Here is a 20,171-nt window from a genome sequence, read left to right as displayed (position 1 = left end):
TCAGATACAACATCATCAAGAATAATAAGAAACACCGTCTGTTTTTCTGGCTTTTTCTTCTGAGTGAGAAACCTGCCTTAAAGGTCCCCAGAAGACCACCCTCTCACGTGTTATTGTCCAGACTTGGTTCACATGCCTATTTCTAAACCAGTCGTTGGCAAGAGAAAAGAAGTGGGGTTATCATGATTGGCTTTGTCAAATCAGGGTCCATTCCCTAGAGCTGGGGATAGGATCACCTTCTCATGATGCGTGTGGCTCTGTGGGGAGCAGATACCTGAATGAAACTGGGTTCTGCCAGGAAGGAGGAAGTTGGAAAGAAAATGTATGCCCAGGAGGCAACAAAAAGTCCTGGCATACCCACGGTAGTAAAAAACTTTCTTCTTAAGGGGCATCGATCACTACAGTTCATCACCTGAGATATATAGGATTGCTTTCCCCACATGATGTATTTAATTTGTTATTTTCTTTACTATAGTTACATGAATGTTCCCCAAGCTTCAAGAATGGGACACATACCTCGGTGTATCTCTGTGGTAAGTAGTTATCTGGCAGTTTTTTTTTTTTTTCAAGTACATTTCTAAACACTTTTAGCTCTTTTAATCTTCACAACAATCTTCTGAGGTAAGTACCATAATTATCCCCATTTTATATGTGAGTAAACTAAGGCACAAAATGAATTAACTTATCTGTCCAAGGCCACCCAGCTAGTAAATGTATCTTTAACTATTTGGAATCTAGATATTGGTCGGATCCTTTGCCCTGAAACCAATACCATCAAAGTCTTCTAACTACACAAACAGATTTTTGAAGAGTGCAAAATTCTCCTTCAAAGGTTGGAAGTATTTTTAAAAGGTGAAATTTAAATTTATTTTTAGGACAAACTGATGTTGTTAGGAGGACTGCCACGCCAATGGCTTTTTTAGCTATGTAAATAAAACGTGATAGATTTTTCTTTGAAACAGAGGCTTTTTAAGGTAATTTAGCTTCAGGGAGTTACAGTATTATGTAACCATTACATTCCATGCCATAAATATTTGTTGAGTGAGTTCTCTGGGCCAAGGGCCACAGCATGTGCTAGGCTTACAGAGCGGAACAACCAAGATATGGTTCTTGCCCTCATGGAGCTTCCAGCCTATTGTGAGAGACAGAAAATACACTAGTTAGTAAATGTTAACAATATATTAGAAGAGACTTTCCTACTATCTAGGTATTTTGCCAGAAATTCCAAGCCTGAGAAATCACCCATTCTAAAGAAAGGTGCTAATTTCTTGTTCAGATAGGAGAGACAGGGGTTTGAATTAGTGGTGAGTACATCTCATGTGAAACAAATAAAATAAGGTAACAAACTATAGAAATGATCCCTGAAAGTATAGTCTTGTGTAGGGATAGAGGGTACATTCCTCAATCTCATAAAAACCATCTATGAAAAGCCTACAGCAAATATCATTCTCAATGGGGAAAAGCTGGAAGCCTTTCCCTTAAGATCAGGAACACGACAAGGATGCCCACTCTCGCCGTTATTATTCAACGTAGTACTAGAAGTCCTTGCAACAGCAATCAGACAACAAAAAGGGATAAAAGGTATCCAAATCAGCAAAGAAGAAGTCAAAATGTCGCTCTTCACAGATGACATGATACTCTATATGGAAAACCCAAAAGAATCCACCCCAAACTACTAGAAGTTATAGAGCAATTCAGTAATGTGGCGGGATACAAAATCAATGCTCAGAAATCAGTTGCATTTCTATACACGAACAGTGAAACTGAAGAAAGAGAAATTAGGGAATCCATCCCATTTACAATAGCACCAAAAACCATACGTTACCTTGGAATTAACTTAACCAGAGACGTAAAGGACCTATATTCTAGAAACTACAAATCACTCTTGAAAGACATTGAAGAAGACACAAAAAGATGGAAAAATATTCCATGCTCATGGATCGGAAGAATTAACATAGTTAAAATGTCCATGCTACCCAGAGCAATCTACACTTTCAAAGCTATCCTGATCAAAATACCGAGGACATTTTTGAAAGAACTGGAACAAACAGCCCTTAAATTTGTGTGGAACCAGAAAAGGCTACAAATCGCCAAGGAAGTGTTGAAAAGGAAAAACAAAGCTGGGGGCATCACAATGCCGGATTTTGAGCTGAACTACAAAGCTGTGATCACAAAGACAGCATGGTACTGGCACAAAAACAGACACATAGACCAATGGAACAGAATAGAGAGCCCAGAAATGGACCCTCGGCTCTTTGGGCAACTGATCTTTGATAAAGCAGGAAAAAACATCCAGTGGAAAAAAAATCTCTTCAATAAATGGTGCTGGAAAAATTGGACAGCTACATGCAAAAGAATGAAACTTGACCACTCGCTCACACAATACACAAAGATAAACTCCAAATGGATGAAAGACCTCAATGTGAGACAGGAACCCATCAAAATCCTAGAGGAGAGCATAGGCAGCAACCTCTTTGACATCAGCCACAGCAAACTTTTTCAAGACATATCTCCAAAGGCAAGAGAAACAAAAGAAAAAATGAACTTGTGGGCCTTCATCAAGATAAAAAGCTTCTGCACAGCCAAGGAAACAGTCAAAAAAACTAAGAGGCAGCCCACGAAATGGGAGAAGATATTTGCAAATGACACTACAGATAAAAGACTGGTATCCAAGATCTACAAAGAACTTCTCAAACTCAATACACAAGAAACAAATAAACAAATCATAAAATGGGCAGAAGATATGAATAGACACTTTTCCAATGAAGACATACAAATGGCTAACAGACACATGAAAAAAATGTTCAAAATCATTAGCCATCAGGGAAATTCAAATCAAAACCACACTGAGATACCACCTTACACCAGTTACAATGGCAAAAATTGACAAGGCAAGAGACAATAATTGTTGGAGAGGATGTGGAGAAAGGGGATCCCTCCTACATTGTTGGTGGGAATGCAAGTTGGTACAGCCACTCTGGAAAACAGTGTGGAGGTCCCTTAAAAAGTTAAAAATTGAGCTACCCTATGATCCAGCCATTGCACTACTGGGTATTTACCCCAAAGATACAGACATAGTGAAGAGAAGGGCCATATGCACCCCAATGTTCATAGCAGCATTGTCCACAATAGCTAAATCGTGGAAGGAGCCAAGATGCCCTTCAACAGATGACTGGATTAAGAAGATGTGGTCCATATATACAATGGAATATTACTCAGCTATCAAAAAGAATGATTTCTCAACGTTTGCTGCAACATGGACAGCACTGGAGGAGATAATGCTAAGTGAAATAAGTCAAGCAGAGAAAGACAATTATATGGTTTCTCTCATCTATGGAACATAAGAACTAGGAAGATCAGTAGGAGAAGAAAGGGATAAAGAAAAAGGGGGTAATCAGAAGGGGGAATGAAGCATGAGAGACTATGGACTCTGAGAAACAAACTGAGGGCTTCAGAGGGGAGGGGGGGTAGGGGAATGGGATAGGCTGGTGATGGGTAGTAAGGAGGGCACGTATTGCATGGTGCGCTGGGTGTTATACGCAACTAATGAATCATCGAACTTTACATCGGAAACCAGGGATGTACTGTATGGTGACTAACATATAATTTAAAAATATTATTATAATAAAAAAAATTTAAAAAAATAAAAGCTTCTTCTCACACTCAGGCTAAAAGGAATCCACCCATTGTATAGTTTCATTGTTTACATTTAGATCTCTAATCCATTTAGACTTTTTTTCTGACTGTGGTCCAATTTTATTATCATATTTTTCAAGTGGCTGTTTGGTTGTCTGAACACAATTTCAATAAAGCTCTATCCTTGTCTCAAAAAAAAAACAAAATAAGGTAATTATTAATTCCAGGGACACAAGTTATATAAAGAAATGTAATCATGGAGGGGCGCCCGGGTAGCTCAGTCGTTAAGCGTCTGCCTTCGGCTCAGGGAGTGATCCCGGTGTTCTGGGATCCATCCCCTCATCAGGCTCCTCTGCTGAGAGCCTGCTTCTTCCTCTCCCACTCCCCCTGCTTGTGTTCCCTCTCTCGCTGGCTGTCTCTCTGTCAAATAAATAAATAAAATCTTAAAAAAAAAAAAAAGAAATGTAATCATGGAATATTACATATCTTGGCTCTGAATAGAGTTTACATATTCGTAATAAGATAAGCAGTAATCATTGAAAAAATACAATGTTACTCAAAAGTACACACATACATAGGGAAAGAAACACAGAGAGTGGAGACATAGACAAAGAGAAAAAAAACAGATGGGGGGAGGAAAGGAAGGAGATAAAGAGGCAGATAGACAGATGGTTAATAGGCAGGTAGACAGATGGAAAATAGGGGATGGAAAGAAGGGAAGTATATTGTGTGTGGTAGGAACAGTGACAGGAGAAAGCACATACAAAAGAAAAGGAAATCCACTCTTCCCTACTGAGAAGATGATAAAATCTAAAACCAAAAAATTAAAAAAAATAGTTAAAAACATGCTATTCAGAGATGTGTAGGTAAATACCAAAATAATCATAAGAACTAAGCAGGGACCACTATTTGTGTCACAAGACTTATAAACTAAATTTGAAATGTTAATAAAAATAAAAATGAACCTCAAGCAAACAACATGTGAACAGTATTGTATAACTGCTAAGACATTTGAATCACATCAGGATTTTAACTCATCAGAATGTTATGGAGAAGTCATGTTTCATTGTCCAGGAGATTCCTCTGTTGTTTTTCCTTCCGGCAATTATCTGAATCAGTATTACAGCTAACTTTTCCAAGTTTGCTCTTACGAACTATCCATAAACCGTTGTGTATGGAGGCCATTTTGAAAGCAAGAATAGACTTGAATTACTTGCACCATTCAGTCACTTAGTAACTGCCAAGTAGGTTCTTGCTGCTATTTAATTGATTTAGCAACGTCAATCCATTGGTCAAAAGAAAATTAGGTTAGTTAGAATTGTATTGTCTTAACCATATTATTTTCAATAGTGTCTAAAAGAAAAACCTAAGTAAAATATGTATGAAATGAATTTCATGTCATTAAAAATCTTAAGCGTAATTGTAATTACAGTTTAGCAGATGACTTCCAGTCCTCAACTGTAATAATCTGGCTCTGTGTCTCCTTTAACTTCATTCAGTTACCTCAGCTGGCTTGTGATGCCTGAAATGTTATCGAAGTGCTCAGCAGGGATCCACGTTTGCTCAGTTTCAGTTCCCACGCATTGGTGCAAAGAAACTTTGTAGGGTGCTGGTGGGAAGTTGTTTTCACAAAGGGCAGTTTTAGATGAGGAGCTGAATTCTGCAGGATAATCATGCCAGGGCAAATTCCAATCCCATATTTATGCCATACCCACAGAGTCCCACTCGGCTACCCACCCAAGTGGACACAGTTTTGATCCAGAAGTCATTTTAGAGGACCTTTTAAGAAATTACTTGTCAAAATTTAGTTATAGAAGTCCTTGAAAATAGCTAATAAAACCACTAACAATGACAGCTAACTTGTATAGGGCATTTCTAAAGAAACATAATTCTACTTTTAAATTAGTCCCTCTTGCCAGTATATTGAAATGCTTGGAATTTTAAGTAAATCATCCTTAGGGTCCCTTAACAATTTCGTACAGATGGCGGGCCACGTGGGTGAATATCTTGCATGCATGGGGATGAGATCCAGATGGTGAGAATGTAGAAAGGGTTGTTTGAAACATGTTAGAGGAGAGCATTGAAACATCAAACACTGTGATTGTAAGCAGTGGAAATAACTGTCCTAAACTCTAAAACAATACAAAAATATGAAGATGTCAAAAACCCATGGTATCTTCATTTAGGTTCTCTGGACTGAAAATATTAGTGTTTTCCGTTAAGAAGAGACTTGCTTGAATATATAAATATATTCATGAAAACATACAAATTAAAAACATACATATGTATGCAATATATATTACATATACAGTATATATTACATATTTATATTATTAAAATATTAATTACATATATTACATTGTGTATATGTGTACATATATGTTTATGTGTGTATTTATTTGTAGATAGGTGTTTTAGAAGACAAATGTCACTAGTAAATGATAGAAAATGTTCATTATTAAACTTTTGTAATTTTTTTAATGCCACCACCAAAGCTACAAGATATAAAAATAAAAAGGATCATCATTTTTTAAACAGATGGGAAAAACACTCTCTGGGGAGATCCAACCAGACTGGTGTTTTGTCTGCACCAATTTTTTGCAGACTATCTGGCATTCCTTGACAAGCTTGGCTTGCTTCCCTTACGTGTTCAACGTCAATATCTATGGGCCACTACATATATGTTCACACAAGGGTAAAGGCTATGTCAAACATCCACAAATTTGTATGTGTAATTATTTCTATGTGGCATATACCAGCTGCCTTATTTTCCCTAAATTTGAAGTTCATTCAGAAATAGAGGTTTTTCTTATGTTCCCCATGATACACAATAGAAAATAGTACAGAATTTTCCTGACACTGTTTCATGACATTATACATATGTTCAATTACACGTGTAATTGAAATTATGTGTGTTTCTAACTGCATGGTTATGGTTATTCCCCTAAAACTGGACATAAGTTTTCAGGATATAAGTTTTCCCTCCCTTGAAATTTTAAATTTTAATTTCTTAGCTGTCATCATGTATTTGTTTCAGAAACAAACACCCTTCCTTTTAAATAAGCACATATTACCTATATCATCTTAGGTCTGTGAAGTTTTAGGGAGATATTTACTACATAGATTCGGAATGAGGTGGTATCCTTTGTGTCAGATGACTTAGCAATTCTGTAACTCAACAGTAATGCTCAAGGTCAAATAGCCTCACTACAATTCATTTAAACACATACTTTAAAAAAAAATAGTGTAGCATGAAGTTGGACCCTTATGTTACATCGTAGACAAAATTAACTCAAAATAGAGCAAAGATCTAAACATAATAGCTAAACTACAAAATTCTAGAAGAAAACATAGGGGAAAGCTTCATGACATTTCATTTGGCAATGGATTCTTGCACATCAAAAGCATAGGCAATAAAGCCAAATATAGATAGATTGGACTATATAAAAATTAAAAACGTCTGTACATCATAGGACATAGTCAACAAAGTGAAAAGGCAACCTGTGGAATAGGAGAAAATATGTGCAAAGTATATGTCTCAGAAGCAGTTAATGTCACAATATATAAAGAGCTACAACTCAACAACAACAAAGACTAAAAATTGGACAAAGGGGTTAGACATTTCTCAGAGAAGATATACAAATGGTCAACAAACCCGTGAAAAGATACTTAACATCACTAGTCGTTCGGGAAATGCAAATCAAAAGTGAGTAATCACCGTATACCCATTAAGATGGCTATTAAAAAAAGCAAGTGTTGGCAAGGACATGGCGAAAACGGACCCTTTGCGCACTGTGGCTGCAAATGTAAAACGATACGGCTGCTGTGGAAAACAGTATGACAGTTCCTCGGAAAATTAAAAATAGAAGTACTTTATGATCTAGCGATTCTCCTTCTGAGTATATAACCAGAAGAATTGGCGAGCAGGGTCTCAGATATTTGTATGTCCACATCTGTAGTAGCGTTCTTTACAGTAGCCAAAAGGTGAGACAACTGAAATATCTCTTGATGGATGGACAGATAAACAAATGTGGGGTATATGTAAAATGGAATATTAAAAGGAAGAAAATATAATAAAAAATTATTATTAAAAATACTGAATCTGTTCTAAATTTTGTGTACATTACATAAATTTATACTTCAATAATACTGTTATCCAATTTAAGCCTCATATAGTTTTAAAATGTAACTTTACTATGGGTGAATTTCTAAATAAATTCTTCCCAATAAACTACTTTTTTAAAAAAAGAAAAAAAAAAGGAAGAAAATTCTAACATATGCTACAACCTGGATGAACCTTGCGGACATTATACTAAGTAAAATAAGTCAGTCATGAAACAACAAATACTGTATGATTCCTCTTCAGTGAGGCATCAGGATAATCAAATTCACAAAACAAAGTAGAACAGTGGTTCCCCCCAGGGGTGGGAGAGAGGGTAATGGGGAGTTATTTAATGGATGTAGAGTTTCAATTTTGCAAGATGAAAAAGTCTGGAGATGGGTTGCACACCAGTGTGAATATAATTAACACTATTGAACCCTTAAAATAGTTAAGATGGTAAATGTTACATTATTTTTACTGCATTTTTTTTAAACCAGTGTAACAAAATGCAATCAGTTACAATGAAAAAATGCTTTCCAAGGGAGTGATAATCTCTGCCTGTAATTACTGCTGTATATAAGGGAACAGGAGCTGTGATAAGCCTTCCAAAGAAGAGACGTGGCAAGTTTTGGGGGAAAGCAGAAAAGAATACAGTGGGGAAAAAACCTGTCACCTCCGGGGTCAGTCAAACTAAGGTTTGACCATACTAAGCATTACCATGCTAAGCCAAGGTTGCTGAACGTTCTAGTTCCTGGGTCCTCTGTCTTAAGGAGAGGCAAATATGTAAATCTTATAAGATTGTTTTGAAGATGAACTGATGTGAGTTTGCTGAGTTCCCAATACACAGCCTAGAACAAAAAAAGTACTAGTATAGTGCTGCTATTACTATAATTATTACTTTCTTCAAATCAAAATGTTTTTGCTTCAAATCAAAATTGTTTTGAACTTTTGGAGCAGCTGGGTGGCTTGGTTAAGCTTCTGACTCTTGATTTCAGCTCAGGTCATGATCTCAGGGTCATGAGATTGAGCCCCACGTCAAGCTCCGTGCTCAGCAGTCTGCTTCTCTCCCTCTCCCTCTCCCCCTATCCTACTGGCATGCATGTGTTCCCTCTATGACATAAATAAATAAATCTTTAAAAAATTGCTTTGAACTTTGGAAAAGAAAGTAATAATATACCAGAACTTATATTTAGTAGATAGAATTTTATGCACAAGTTATTGATTCAGTAAAATAGTGAAGAGTCTAAAAAAGTATAAATACATCTCTATAGAGAACTTCCTTAAAGAATAGTTTCTTTCCCTAATCAAATAAGCAAACTCGCAGAAGAGTCCTACATTTACTTATCCACAATGGATAAACTGAAGATAATCAGAAATGTTATAAATCTTAAATTAGTGAATATTGTAAGTTATACAAAATGATCATGAAAATCTGCACATTAAAGTAGAAAAAAAGTGATTTCTCCTCTGTGAGTAACTGTTTATAACTCAACTCTGTGGTCTGTCTTTCCTGCCCACTGCAAGAAAGAGTCAGAGACATCCGTCATCCTCTTGTAGAATTCTTACTAATTATTGAAATATCTTTTATTAGATTCCTTTGTCAAACACAACATTTGATTACTGAACTGGTATTGATATCACATAGGGACATTCGTTGAGGGCGTATTGTGGAGTCTCTAAGAGAGGGTGTATTTGCAAACGGATCATGGATGCTGGAATATCCAGACTCGAGTTGGGAGGGAAAATGAGAGTTGTATCTTTTCTGGACATGTTTAAGATTACTCATTTCTTTATCTTTGTACTCGATAAAAATAAGAATGTGATAAAGATCAAAGTCACTCAAAAGGACTTTTTAAAGGTATTAATTTTTCACACTGGCTTTCTTTGTGGTCCTTATATAATGTAACAAAAGGTCTCTCATTTGTATACATCGTAATTCACTTTGACTAAGATGTCCTGAGGAAAAGATTAATTTAATTAAAATGCTATCAGGGCATGACTGCTAAACATATGGTTTTAGACGGCTGACAAGACACTTTGCAGAGGTTGAAATAACCACACCATTAAATCACACATTGACTGATGAATTTCCTCGTGGCTACATCTGTAAGCAAAAATGTAAACATCTGAAAACATAAAGGTGACATTCTTGAAACACAAAACTTCTTTCACAGAGAATGTACACTTTCTAAAGTTAATACTGAGGCATCTTTGATCACTACCAGACCACACTGAATGAGAAAGTGAAGTTGTCAAGCCAAGCCTTTGTTTACAGAGCATAATCTAATTACCTAAGGATCAGTGTGGGGAAAATAGGCCAGGATCTGACTTGACATCAATGCACTTTTAATATTTCAGACAATCTATTTTATGTTCAGCCTTATGTGTGACTTGACCAAAGATGTTTTTGAAAAGTAGCCCAGAAATCCAGTTTGCCATCCCTACTGTGTCTGTGTACGCATAGCACAGTCACAAGTAAAATGACCTACTTCCTACATGGTTTTCTAAGACATATTCATTATGGGTGTGAGCCTCTGAATTCAAGTAGAGTCTTGGCATCAGGGAGACTTCTCAAAGCCAATGTGGAGAGTAAGTACACCATACTTGTTTTATATACGAATTGCCAGCATTTAATAAAGTTCCTGCCTACCTTCTGCACATTTATGTAGGAAGCCAAGAGAATAGGTTGACGTTGGGAAGTCCCATTATCAGGGAAAAGACCAAGGCATGGCTCTGGGGTTCGACATTTGTTTGGACTTCCAACAATATTGTTTTCATTATAGTGAGCTTAAATCAGCATTAGCGACCTTTCTATCAAAGAAATCAGTTCTTAGGCGAATGGCCTATAAATAAAATTGTTATATGGCGGAATAATAGGAGCATATAATGAAACTTGGTTTCCAGCCAAACAAACATATGGACATTAAAAATTTAAAAAAAAAAGAGGAAAATGTGTACTATATGGGTCCCGTGTGGGATGATTGAAGTCATCCACTAGCGTGTGTGTCTGGATTCTATCCATTTAGGAGTGCAAGATTCTTTCAGGCAGGGGACTGCTCTTACTGTCTAGGGTGTTGGACGTGAGAAGATGTGGTTTCCTGCGGGGAGAAAAAAGGGTAAGGCAAAGTTTTCAACAGTTACCACGGTTTTGTTCAACACATTTGATCGGATAACGGGATACTAAGATTCAAGACATTGCCAGATTAATAATTACAGCAATCACTGTTACCTCAAAGCAAGTAATGATGCCTCTATTTTGTTTGAAGGTTTATCTTAAAAATACCTGCATGGTTTTAGTTATCTACATCAGGCCTCCTCTTAATTTCATACATTCACTTATAGACATTCATTCATTCATTCAAAACCTTTATCGAACACCTACCATTAAGGCAATCTCCTAATAAATAAAAAAATATCACTTTATGAGTCTCCACCAAAATAGTCCATTCATTCATATAACCCTAGTAACAATACCTGGTAACATATGCTTCCAAGCTTCCCTAGTCTTCTGTGGTAGTGTAAAGTACCAAAATATTGAACAGAATTATAGTTGAATAACCCACTTGAACTTTCTATGAACTTTAAAATCAAGGAAATGCCACTTGAATATAGGAGAAAGCACTTTTTAGTTTTTTTCTTTTAACACCTAAAACTATATGGGTTCACAGAAAATGCTGTATAGAAAGTAATGCTGTGTTAACTGAGTATTTTGAACATAGAGGAAATTAGTGGCTAAAGCAACATAAAAAATCAGGTTAGCACAAATGGATACGTACACCCATTGGGAATTCCCTACTACAATTGAGGTTAAGAAAATTTTGAGTGAGGTATTATGCTACATAAATCATCAGTGGAACAAAATACGTATTTTATAAGCTTCAAATTTCATTATTTTATATTTTCTTTCCAGTAGGACAGAAAATTATCTTTTTTTTCCCCAGGTAACATTATTTTGTGTATTTTATTGACCACACTGTAGCTCTTTTTTTTTTTTTCTTTTTTTTTTTTTTTCTTTTTTTAAGCTGTTGCTCTTAACAAAGACTCAGACCTTATGTGTGGGAGAAAGAAGTGGTAGGGAGAAGCTAAGCTTACTACAGTTACCAAAGATTGTGTCGACACCTTTTATTAGATGATGGGGTATTGTGCTTCGTGACATTGACAGTATTAGTAATTACAACATATGGCTTTATCAGAGCAGTGGTGATGTCTCTGTTTTATATAGAGTTATATTAGTTATCTTCCTGTTGGGTCCAGTTTGACCATAAACTTTCTACTACTCTTTTCTCTCTCTGCCTTCTCTCTTCCCCTTTCTTTCTCTGTCTCCACCCCCACCCCACCCCCACCCCCGGCCCGGCAAGATTTCAGCTTAGTCTTCGTTTCCTCCATGAAGCTTTGGAGCACCAAGACTGAATTGGGCTTCTTCTGGGTTTTCTCATTACACCTGTACTTCCTCCTTCATTTCACCTGTGTTGTAATTCCTTGCTTAATATTCTGTGCACCTGCCCAGCCACAACACCCCCATTCCTCACAGTGTATGCTGTATTAGGGCAGAACTATCTTATTTATTACTTTCTCCCCAGAATCTATCACAATTCCTTACACATAAAAGTTGCTCAACATGTATTTACTGAATGGATGAACTGAGTGAATGAAAAATGAATGAATAGAGGTATGAATGAGAATCTGTAGACCTGGCTTCTAGATAATGTTATTAACTGTATGGCCTTTGGCAAATCACTCCCATCCCTCTGCCTTAGCTTCCTCAAGTTCAAAATGACAGCAGCAGACAAGATGATTTCTAAAAACTTGACCGACCTCAGTGCATTTGTTTCTGTGATGAACGCTTCAGAGTACTCCTCCCTTCAGAATACCATTTTGTTTGCCTGAGGAATGTTGTTCTGGACTTCATGTGCCATGTTGAGGAAGAATTGCTTCCATAAGCAAATTTGTAGCTAATAACCCAAATATAGAGCATTTGTTTAGCTTTTGAGGCAAAATCTTGAACTACTGCAGACTTAGTCCATACTATCCGCTATACAATGTTGAGAATATCACAGAAATTCAGTAAAATAAAATAGGGTCCTATTTTACCTATACCAGCACAGATAAATAACAATGTAAACTTCATCTCATTTAATTTTTTATTAGCCATTTAAAAAATAAGCTTAATATCAAACAAGACAATTGGGGTGCCTGGGGTGCTCAGTTGGTTAAGCGTCAGCCTTTGGTTCGGTCATGGTCTCAGGGTTCTGGGATCGAGCCCCACGTTGGGGGGGGTCCCTGCTCAGTGGGGAGTCTGCTTCTCCCTCTCCTTCTGCCCCTCTGCCCCCAACTTGTGCTCTCTCTCACTCACACTCCCTCTCTCTCAAATAAATAATTAAAAATCTTAAAAAAGGCAAAATAATTGGAGTATGAAGATGAATGTATAATCTCATTACCATTATCTAGATAAAAATGTTCTAGTCATTGTCTATACAAATTCAAACAGAAATTAAAGAAGAGAAAGAAACGAATATGGCAGATGTTATATTGAGTCTAGAGTGAATAACCTTGAGAAGGTGTTCAAATATGTGTGAATTATGTACTGATGAGGCTCTGGCCCAGGAAAGTAATCCATCAGGAGAATTACTTTATCTTTTTATTTGTGTCTTAACTGCTGTGTTCCTGGCCCAGCCAGGAAGACTGTCAGATAATAATAGCTAGCATTCATTCAGAGTTTACTATGTGTCAGGAACCATGACATGAAATGCATTATTATTTCCAGTTGATACATTAGGAAATTATAAAATAAGTGGGAGTACAGAGAATTGAATAGAAGCTATCCGCATAAAGCCCAGGCACACGGTTACCATGTGTGTTGCCTCTGCTACCTACTTGCTCTGATTGTATTTCCAGCATTCAACACAGCTCCTGGCACTTAGTAAGTGCTCAGTTTCTCTGTGTTGAATTAGTAAATGAGTAAATAGATGACTAGATGGGATTCCAGAAGTAGATAGAGAGGCCAGAAGTGTGAAGCCAGTTTGGGGAGTTGGTCAAGATGGCAATGAAGTTCCCTTTATCAGAGAACCACTATTTTTCAGTATAAAAAAAGGATTTTGTCACAGAAGTGCTTTTGCGACTTGCAATATGGACCGTGTGTGTGTGTGTGTGTGTGTGTGTGTGTGTGTGTGTTTTCTTATGCTAGCACATGTAATAATCTTAAAATGATAAAGTCTAAACTTAAAAGTGAGATTTACATATTATATTCCAATTTATAGCCAAACAAAATGTGACAGAATATAAACTCCTGACAGGTTAGGATTATAATGGAAATCTTGGCAATTCTTCAAGTATGCTTCTAGAATACATCATAATATTTTAACTCTTCATACTTAGGCCTGGAATAAAGTTAACTTACCACATTTTCCCCATAGGCACTTAATCCAATAATTATAATTAAATATGTTCAGTTGCTCATTTTGATATGATCACTGGGCTTTTCCTTACTCACCAGACAGTAATCAATGGATTGCAGAAGATTCGTTAAGATAAAATATTTTTTACTAGGGCAAAGAAAAGGGTCACAATTTTTCCAATATCATTAAGCACTTTTCAAACAATGACTCCAAGTGGGAAAAGACAATTTGATGTACTATGAAATCTTTAGGTCCTGGTTTTAAAACATATGGAAAAATATAAACTGGATTCTGTAACATACTGCACTACAGTTGTGTGTTGGTGTGGTTTTCATAATGCAGTTGTGAAAGAATCACTGCTGGAAAACTCTGATATTACTAGTTCCTTTGTATATCTTTCTGGACCTAAGAATTGGCAGTGTTAGGAAATTAGTGAAATGTGCCATGGAAACAGCCTAGAGGAAATAGAATTTATAAATGCGTGCATATTGAAACTATGTGTTTTTAAACAAGTATAGAGAAACTCTTAGAATTATCAAGGTATAACTTTAAAATGAAACTGTTCATGACATTATGGTAGACCTAGAATTTTACATGACTTTAAAAGATTTCCTGCGAAATGTATCTGAGCAAAAATTCATTGTATAGTGGCACAACTATGCCCCAAGTGCTTAAGCTGGGACATGTTCACATGCACAAATTCATAAGTGTATTTGCGTATAGACTAATTATTGTTTCCATTTAAGGTTATTTGAAAACATTGTTAAAATATAAGCAGAACTATAATATCAAGATGGAAATTAAGTGAAAATAACTTTTTGCTCTCTATGATTTTAAATTATAGAAGCCAAATTCCCCAAACTGAATATTTCAGAAGTAAGTCCTTATAAATTTTATTGTTTTCCAATGAATTGTACTCAATAGTTCAAGTAATATTTATTGGATACAGAGAGAAAACTGGTTGACCCTAAAGAACTTAAAAAAAAAAAATGATAGTGTTTTGTGGTAAGACTGCTTAGATGTTTCAAATTCTGTTCTCTCTTCCTGTTCATTAAAGAAGATTACATAACCCTTCCCCAATGAAATGTGGGCATCAGTGATGTTCATCACTTCTAGGCCTGATCCTTAGAATGTGCCTTAAGATCTTTCATGATGTTGACATAACTAGAAGTGAAGATATCCATGATAGTAAATCACAAAGATAGGAGAATCCTGGATCCCTGAGTTTCCTCTTAGAGGACAACTACCAAGGAGAACTCGTTGAACCTACATAAGACTCCGACACAAGTGATAAGTGTGATTTTATTGTATCATCCATTGAGGTTTGGAGATGGTTGATTATAACAGTCTAGTTTTAATTACCTTGACATACAGAAAAGTTTGTATCAGATGGGGTTGATGGTGAAACAAAAGCCTAAATTATAGGGTTACTTAGTATAGCAGTTGGACCTGAGCTTTGCAGAAACAAAGCAGACAGGATGGCTAGAAATTTGTAGCGTTCTTGAGCTGTAAAATCCAGTTACATTTAGAACTCGAAGAATAAAAGATGGGACTTTTGAGCCACGTTGGTTCAGTAAAACTTTTCCATTTCATAAGGTGGCTAATAACTGTCAATAGAAGAGATCATTGCTTACGATCTGAAACAAATAAGCAAACAAAGCCCTGAATTTATTGCTTGTTAAGAAGAGGAGAGCTATACTTGTAAGATATGTATAGTCCATGAGCAGAGACTGGCCTCAGGTACACAGGATTTGGGGAAGCCAGGAACTGGCAGGCTTTCAGAAACAGAAGGTGGAGATTGATCTTTAGTTATAAAATGAATAAGACTGTTGTTGACTGGCTTTCAGAAGGGTGTGCACTGGAGCGAGGGTGCTGTTGATTGGCTTTCAAAGTATGATTACAGATGCAAGGTTGTCATTGATTAAGTAGGATGGATTTAAAACCAGTTCAAGTTGTTACTCCTTGCTTTGGCCAGAAAACAATTCATCTTTTCTTAGGGGATTAGGAACTTTTTATTTGGGGGCTAAGATGAAATTTTTAAAATATGGTTTTCACACTCATGGTTTCCTGTAGTCCTAAAATAATCACTATTAAGTTGAGAGACAAGGGCATCAGAAAGAGGAAGTGAAGTATAGCAATCTAAGGACTTTATCTGGAAAAGAACATTAGGTATGGTTATTGACAAGTTCCACTGAACTAGGACCAACTGAATATAGGTCAAATAGGTCAAAGGCTTACTAAATTTTTTTTTAATTTTTTAAAATTAAATTAAAATTTTTTATTACTATGTTCAATTAGTCAGCATATAGTACATCATTAGTTTTTGATGTAGTGTTCAACGATTCATTAGTTGCATATAACACCCAGCTCTGGGCCACAGATTCCCATACAGCCATGTTTGCTCTGACCCTCTATAGAGAGGCCTACCAAGTTTCTGCAGGAACTGGATTGCCAGAGAACCATGAACATGGACTTGCATCAACCCTAGGCTTCCCCTAATGTCTACCTCCAATAAGTCCAAGGAGAAAAATAGACCACGAAGAACATACTGGAGAGCAGAGCCAGGGGCCATGGAGAACAACAGACAAAGTACCCCCTTCCAGCGAATGGAAGCAGGGTCTATTCAGAGAACTTTGAGTTGGGACCTTCACAATGCCTGCCTTGCTGGATTTCATCATTGCTACGGAATAGTAATTGTCATGTACCTTCCGCTCTTTCTTTCTTTTCTTTTTATATTTTTTTAAAGATTTTATTTATTTATTTATTTGACAGAGAGAGACACAGCCAGCGAGAGAGGGAACACAAGCAGAGGGAGTAGGAGAGGAAGAAGCAGGCTCTCAGGGGAGTAGGGAGCCCGAAGCGGGGCTCGATCCCAGGACCCTGGGATCATGCCCTGGGCTGAAGGCAGACGCTTAACGACTGAGCCACCCAGGCACCTCACCTTCCGCTCTTTTTTTACTGAATGGGAGATTTTAATTATGGTTTGCCAGTCTCTGCTGCATCACTATATGCTGATTGAGGGCATGTAGTCCCTATAAAATTGATCCCAAATGAGTCTATCTATAAAAACTGTTAGAAAATATTACCGTAGAAAAAAATATGAATACATCCATGAGGAAGAAGAGGGATATAACAATACATTAAGGAAATAAATCAGTAAGGATTTGTTGTCAAAACTAAGTATTGCTGTAAAAACAAATTAATATAGTTCTCAAACTAAAATCTCATGATTTTCACCAGTTATTTAGAGATGGACAAGTAGCAGTGGAAATTAAAAGGGAATTTGGCAGAACAATTTTTTGTTGCATGTACAGTTTTTCTCCATCAGATCTGCAGTTTGGGACTTTATACTGTGAAAGCATCTAGTCCCGTGTGGACTAAGGAGCACCAGTGTGGGTCAGACCAGACATCTGCAGGTGGGGCTAGCCCGGCTGTGTCACGTTTTAGCCCTCTTTACAAAAGCAATCAGGGACAGAGAAGAGAATTGATGGGACAGTGTGCTGGCCTCTTGGAGTCACATACTTTGACTTCAGGCTTTGTGCTCCCTAAACATATGGTCCCAAGAGGGATTTATACTTATTAATTACATGTGGTCTGATCACAGCTTTGGATTTTAGAGAGGTAAGGATTGGCTTCATCCACTGCTATGAACCAAATGTTTATAATCCACCCCCCAGATTCATATGTTGGAGTCCTAATCCCCCATATGATGGGATTTGGAAGTGAGGCCTTTGGGGGGTAATTAGGTTTAGATGACGTTATGAAGGTAGAGCCTCACAATTGTACTAGTGTCCTCATAAGAAAAGAGATCAGATCTCTCTCCGTGTCTGCCTCTCTCTTTCTCTGTACCTCTATTTGTCTCGGTCTGTCTCTCTGTCTCTTCTCTGTGAGGATAAAGCAAGAAGACAGACAGCCATCTATAAGCCAGGAAGAAGGTTCTCACCAGAATCTGCCCATGCAGGCATTCTGAACTTGGACTTGTAACCCCTAGAACTGTGAGGAATAAACTTTTGTTGCTTAAACCACCTATGGCTTGAACTCTAGAATTTGCTACAACAGCCCAAGCTAACCAAATACCCATGGAAGGCTGATGGATTTTATTTACAAATGAATAAAAATTAATGGAAATGTTTGTTTTTTAGGATTGGAGCAAAGAAACAACAATAAAATTTGTGCAAACCCAGAAGCAAAGGGGAAGATTGAAAAGCCCGATGTCTGGAACCCTATTTTCTAGGAATCAATTTTGATCATAAAATGAACAAGAAATAGACTGTCTTCAGACTTATACTTTTGTGGCACCTGAATGGTGCAGTTGGTTAAGCCTCTGACTCTTGGTTTCAGCTCAGGTTGTAATCTCAGGGTCGTGAGATGGAGCCCCAAGTCAAGCTCCAGGCTCAGCGTGAAGTCTGCTTGATTTCTCTCTCTCCCTCTGCCCACACACCCCACCCCCGCTCTCTCTTTCAAATAAATAAATCAATTTAAAAAAAAGACTTATACTTCCATCTTACTATCAGAAAGGAGCAATGGAGCAGTAGACTGAAAGCATAATGAAGGAAGACCAGTTTCATTAAGCTAGAAGAAGGAGATTTCCTTAGGAGGAATGTTGAGATTTTTAGGCCAGTGAGGCAGATATAACAAAGCAAATGATATCTGATAGTATGGGCTAGAATTTTGGAAAGGGAAAACATACCCAGGTGTAGCTACTTAAAAAAATAAAAATGTGGGGAGGGAGAAGACGGATTTTAATTACTCCTTTTTCAGAAAGAATGAATCAAGGCTCAAAGAAATTTACCAGAAGAAGACAGGCAAGATCTCAGAGACCAGACTGAAAAGAATTCCCCTAGAGGAACCATCATCAGGAAGCTAGTGATAGGCAACCTTATAAAGTTACTGGTAGAGTCAGTAAGTGCAATTGGAAAACCAGCCCTTGCAGATTAAACGTTGTTAAGGGACCTTTGTGGTGACATGGTGATAGTAAGGGGGAAGCAGTTATTGCTTATGCCTCCAAAGAAACAGACCCAAAAAGAAACATACAGGAAGACACAGGGAAGTAAAAACACCACCAGGCAAGCCAGGCAGGGCAATGGTTCACAGAGTGGGTCTAGGTTAGAGGTGGGTCTGGTGGGAGGATACCTCCTGAATAGAATTACCCAACTTCTGCCATTAACGTAGCATAAATTATTTAAGCCCTGGAACATTCCAAGTTAGAGAAGGAATTCTGCCTTGTGGAGCACATGGTGGGGGGAGAAGTCCCGAGAGGCAAGGCCTCAAAAGCTCTTTCAATGAGGGACGTGGGAAAGGGGATTCCCCAGCTGATACATTTTCTGTGGAGAAAATGTCCCTGAGAGTCTTGTTTTACTGTTCCTATGATTCCATACAGAGGCCACTAGAACAGCCATGATACAGTTCTTAGAAGTTTTATTTGCCATAAATATATTATTCATTCGTTCATTTAGGTTTAGATCTTGAGAGAGCTCTTCAGTATCACTTTACAGTTTCAGAATCACAGGGTAAAAAGGGGCAATCAAGTTACAACTTGGAAGCATTTGAATTCACTGGGTAGAGAGGATTAACATCCCAGGATGTTTTAGATCGCTCGACTTCTGGAGTCCTAAAGGAGCTTCAGCCATGCTCAGCTGTAGCTGCTGAGGGAATCCCAGTTCTACCCAGGTGCTGGAGTGACAGTGATAAATTGGTGGGGGGGGGGAGGTGATGGTTTTCAGATTTAATGATTGTGAACTTACATTCCACTGCATTTTAACTTAGAGCAAGGACATTTTTACTTCAATTATTTCCTGAAGATTTGATAACAGAATAAACTTTTTACTCAAATTCGAGGCATGTCTATGTTGATTGGCTGTGTAGAACCAGAGAATCCATTATTGCATCATCTTGTTTTACGCCTTGGCTCTAGCGAGCTGTATTGAACTACATAGCTCAACAGAATCTGAGATAGGGAATAAAGACAGAGTGTGCATCCCAGGATAGAAGCAGTCTTGGAGTTAGTGTGATTAGTACAAACTTTGACCCATGTCAGC

The 20,171-nt window shown here is 37.4% G+C and overlaps 1 protein-coding gene and 1 pseudogene across 3 annotated transcripts in view; one reads left to right on the top strand and one right to left on the bottom strand.

Moving 5' to 3' along the window:
* LYPLAL1 (lysophospholipase like 1) overlaps nt 1-20,171 on the top strand; it is a 92,088-nt gene that overhangs the window by 52,343 nt on the left and 19,574 nt on the right. The window contains exons 7-8 of one of the 3 annotated variants that reach the window (XR_006781821.2): nt 476-533; nt 18,276-18,696. Coding sequence is in view for 1 of the 3 variants with exons in the window: in XM_045809624.2 (XP_045665580.1) it covers nt 476-483 (8 nt within the window). In the remaining 2 variants the exon portion in view is untranslated. Of the gene's footprint in view, nt 1-475; nt 570-18,275; nt 18,697-20,171 lie in introns of those variants that run through there. The other 2 variants (XR_006781822.2, XM_045809624.2) reach the window with 2 other exon arrangements.
* LOC123800183 (small nucleolar RNA U3) lies at nt 1,286-1,377 on the bottom strand (annotated as a pseudogene).

The sequence above is a fragment of the Ursus americanus genome, chromosome 2 (genome assembly GCF_024610735.1).
Source record: "Ursus americanus isolate L20-20 chromosome 2, mUrsAme1.1.p, whole genome shotgun sequence".
NCBI lineage: Eukaryota > Metazoa > Chordata > Mammalia > Carnivora > Ursidae > Ursus > Ursus americanus.
This window is presented reverse-complemented; position numbering and strand designations above follow the sequence as displayed.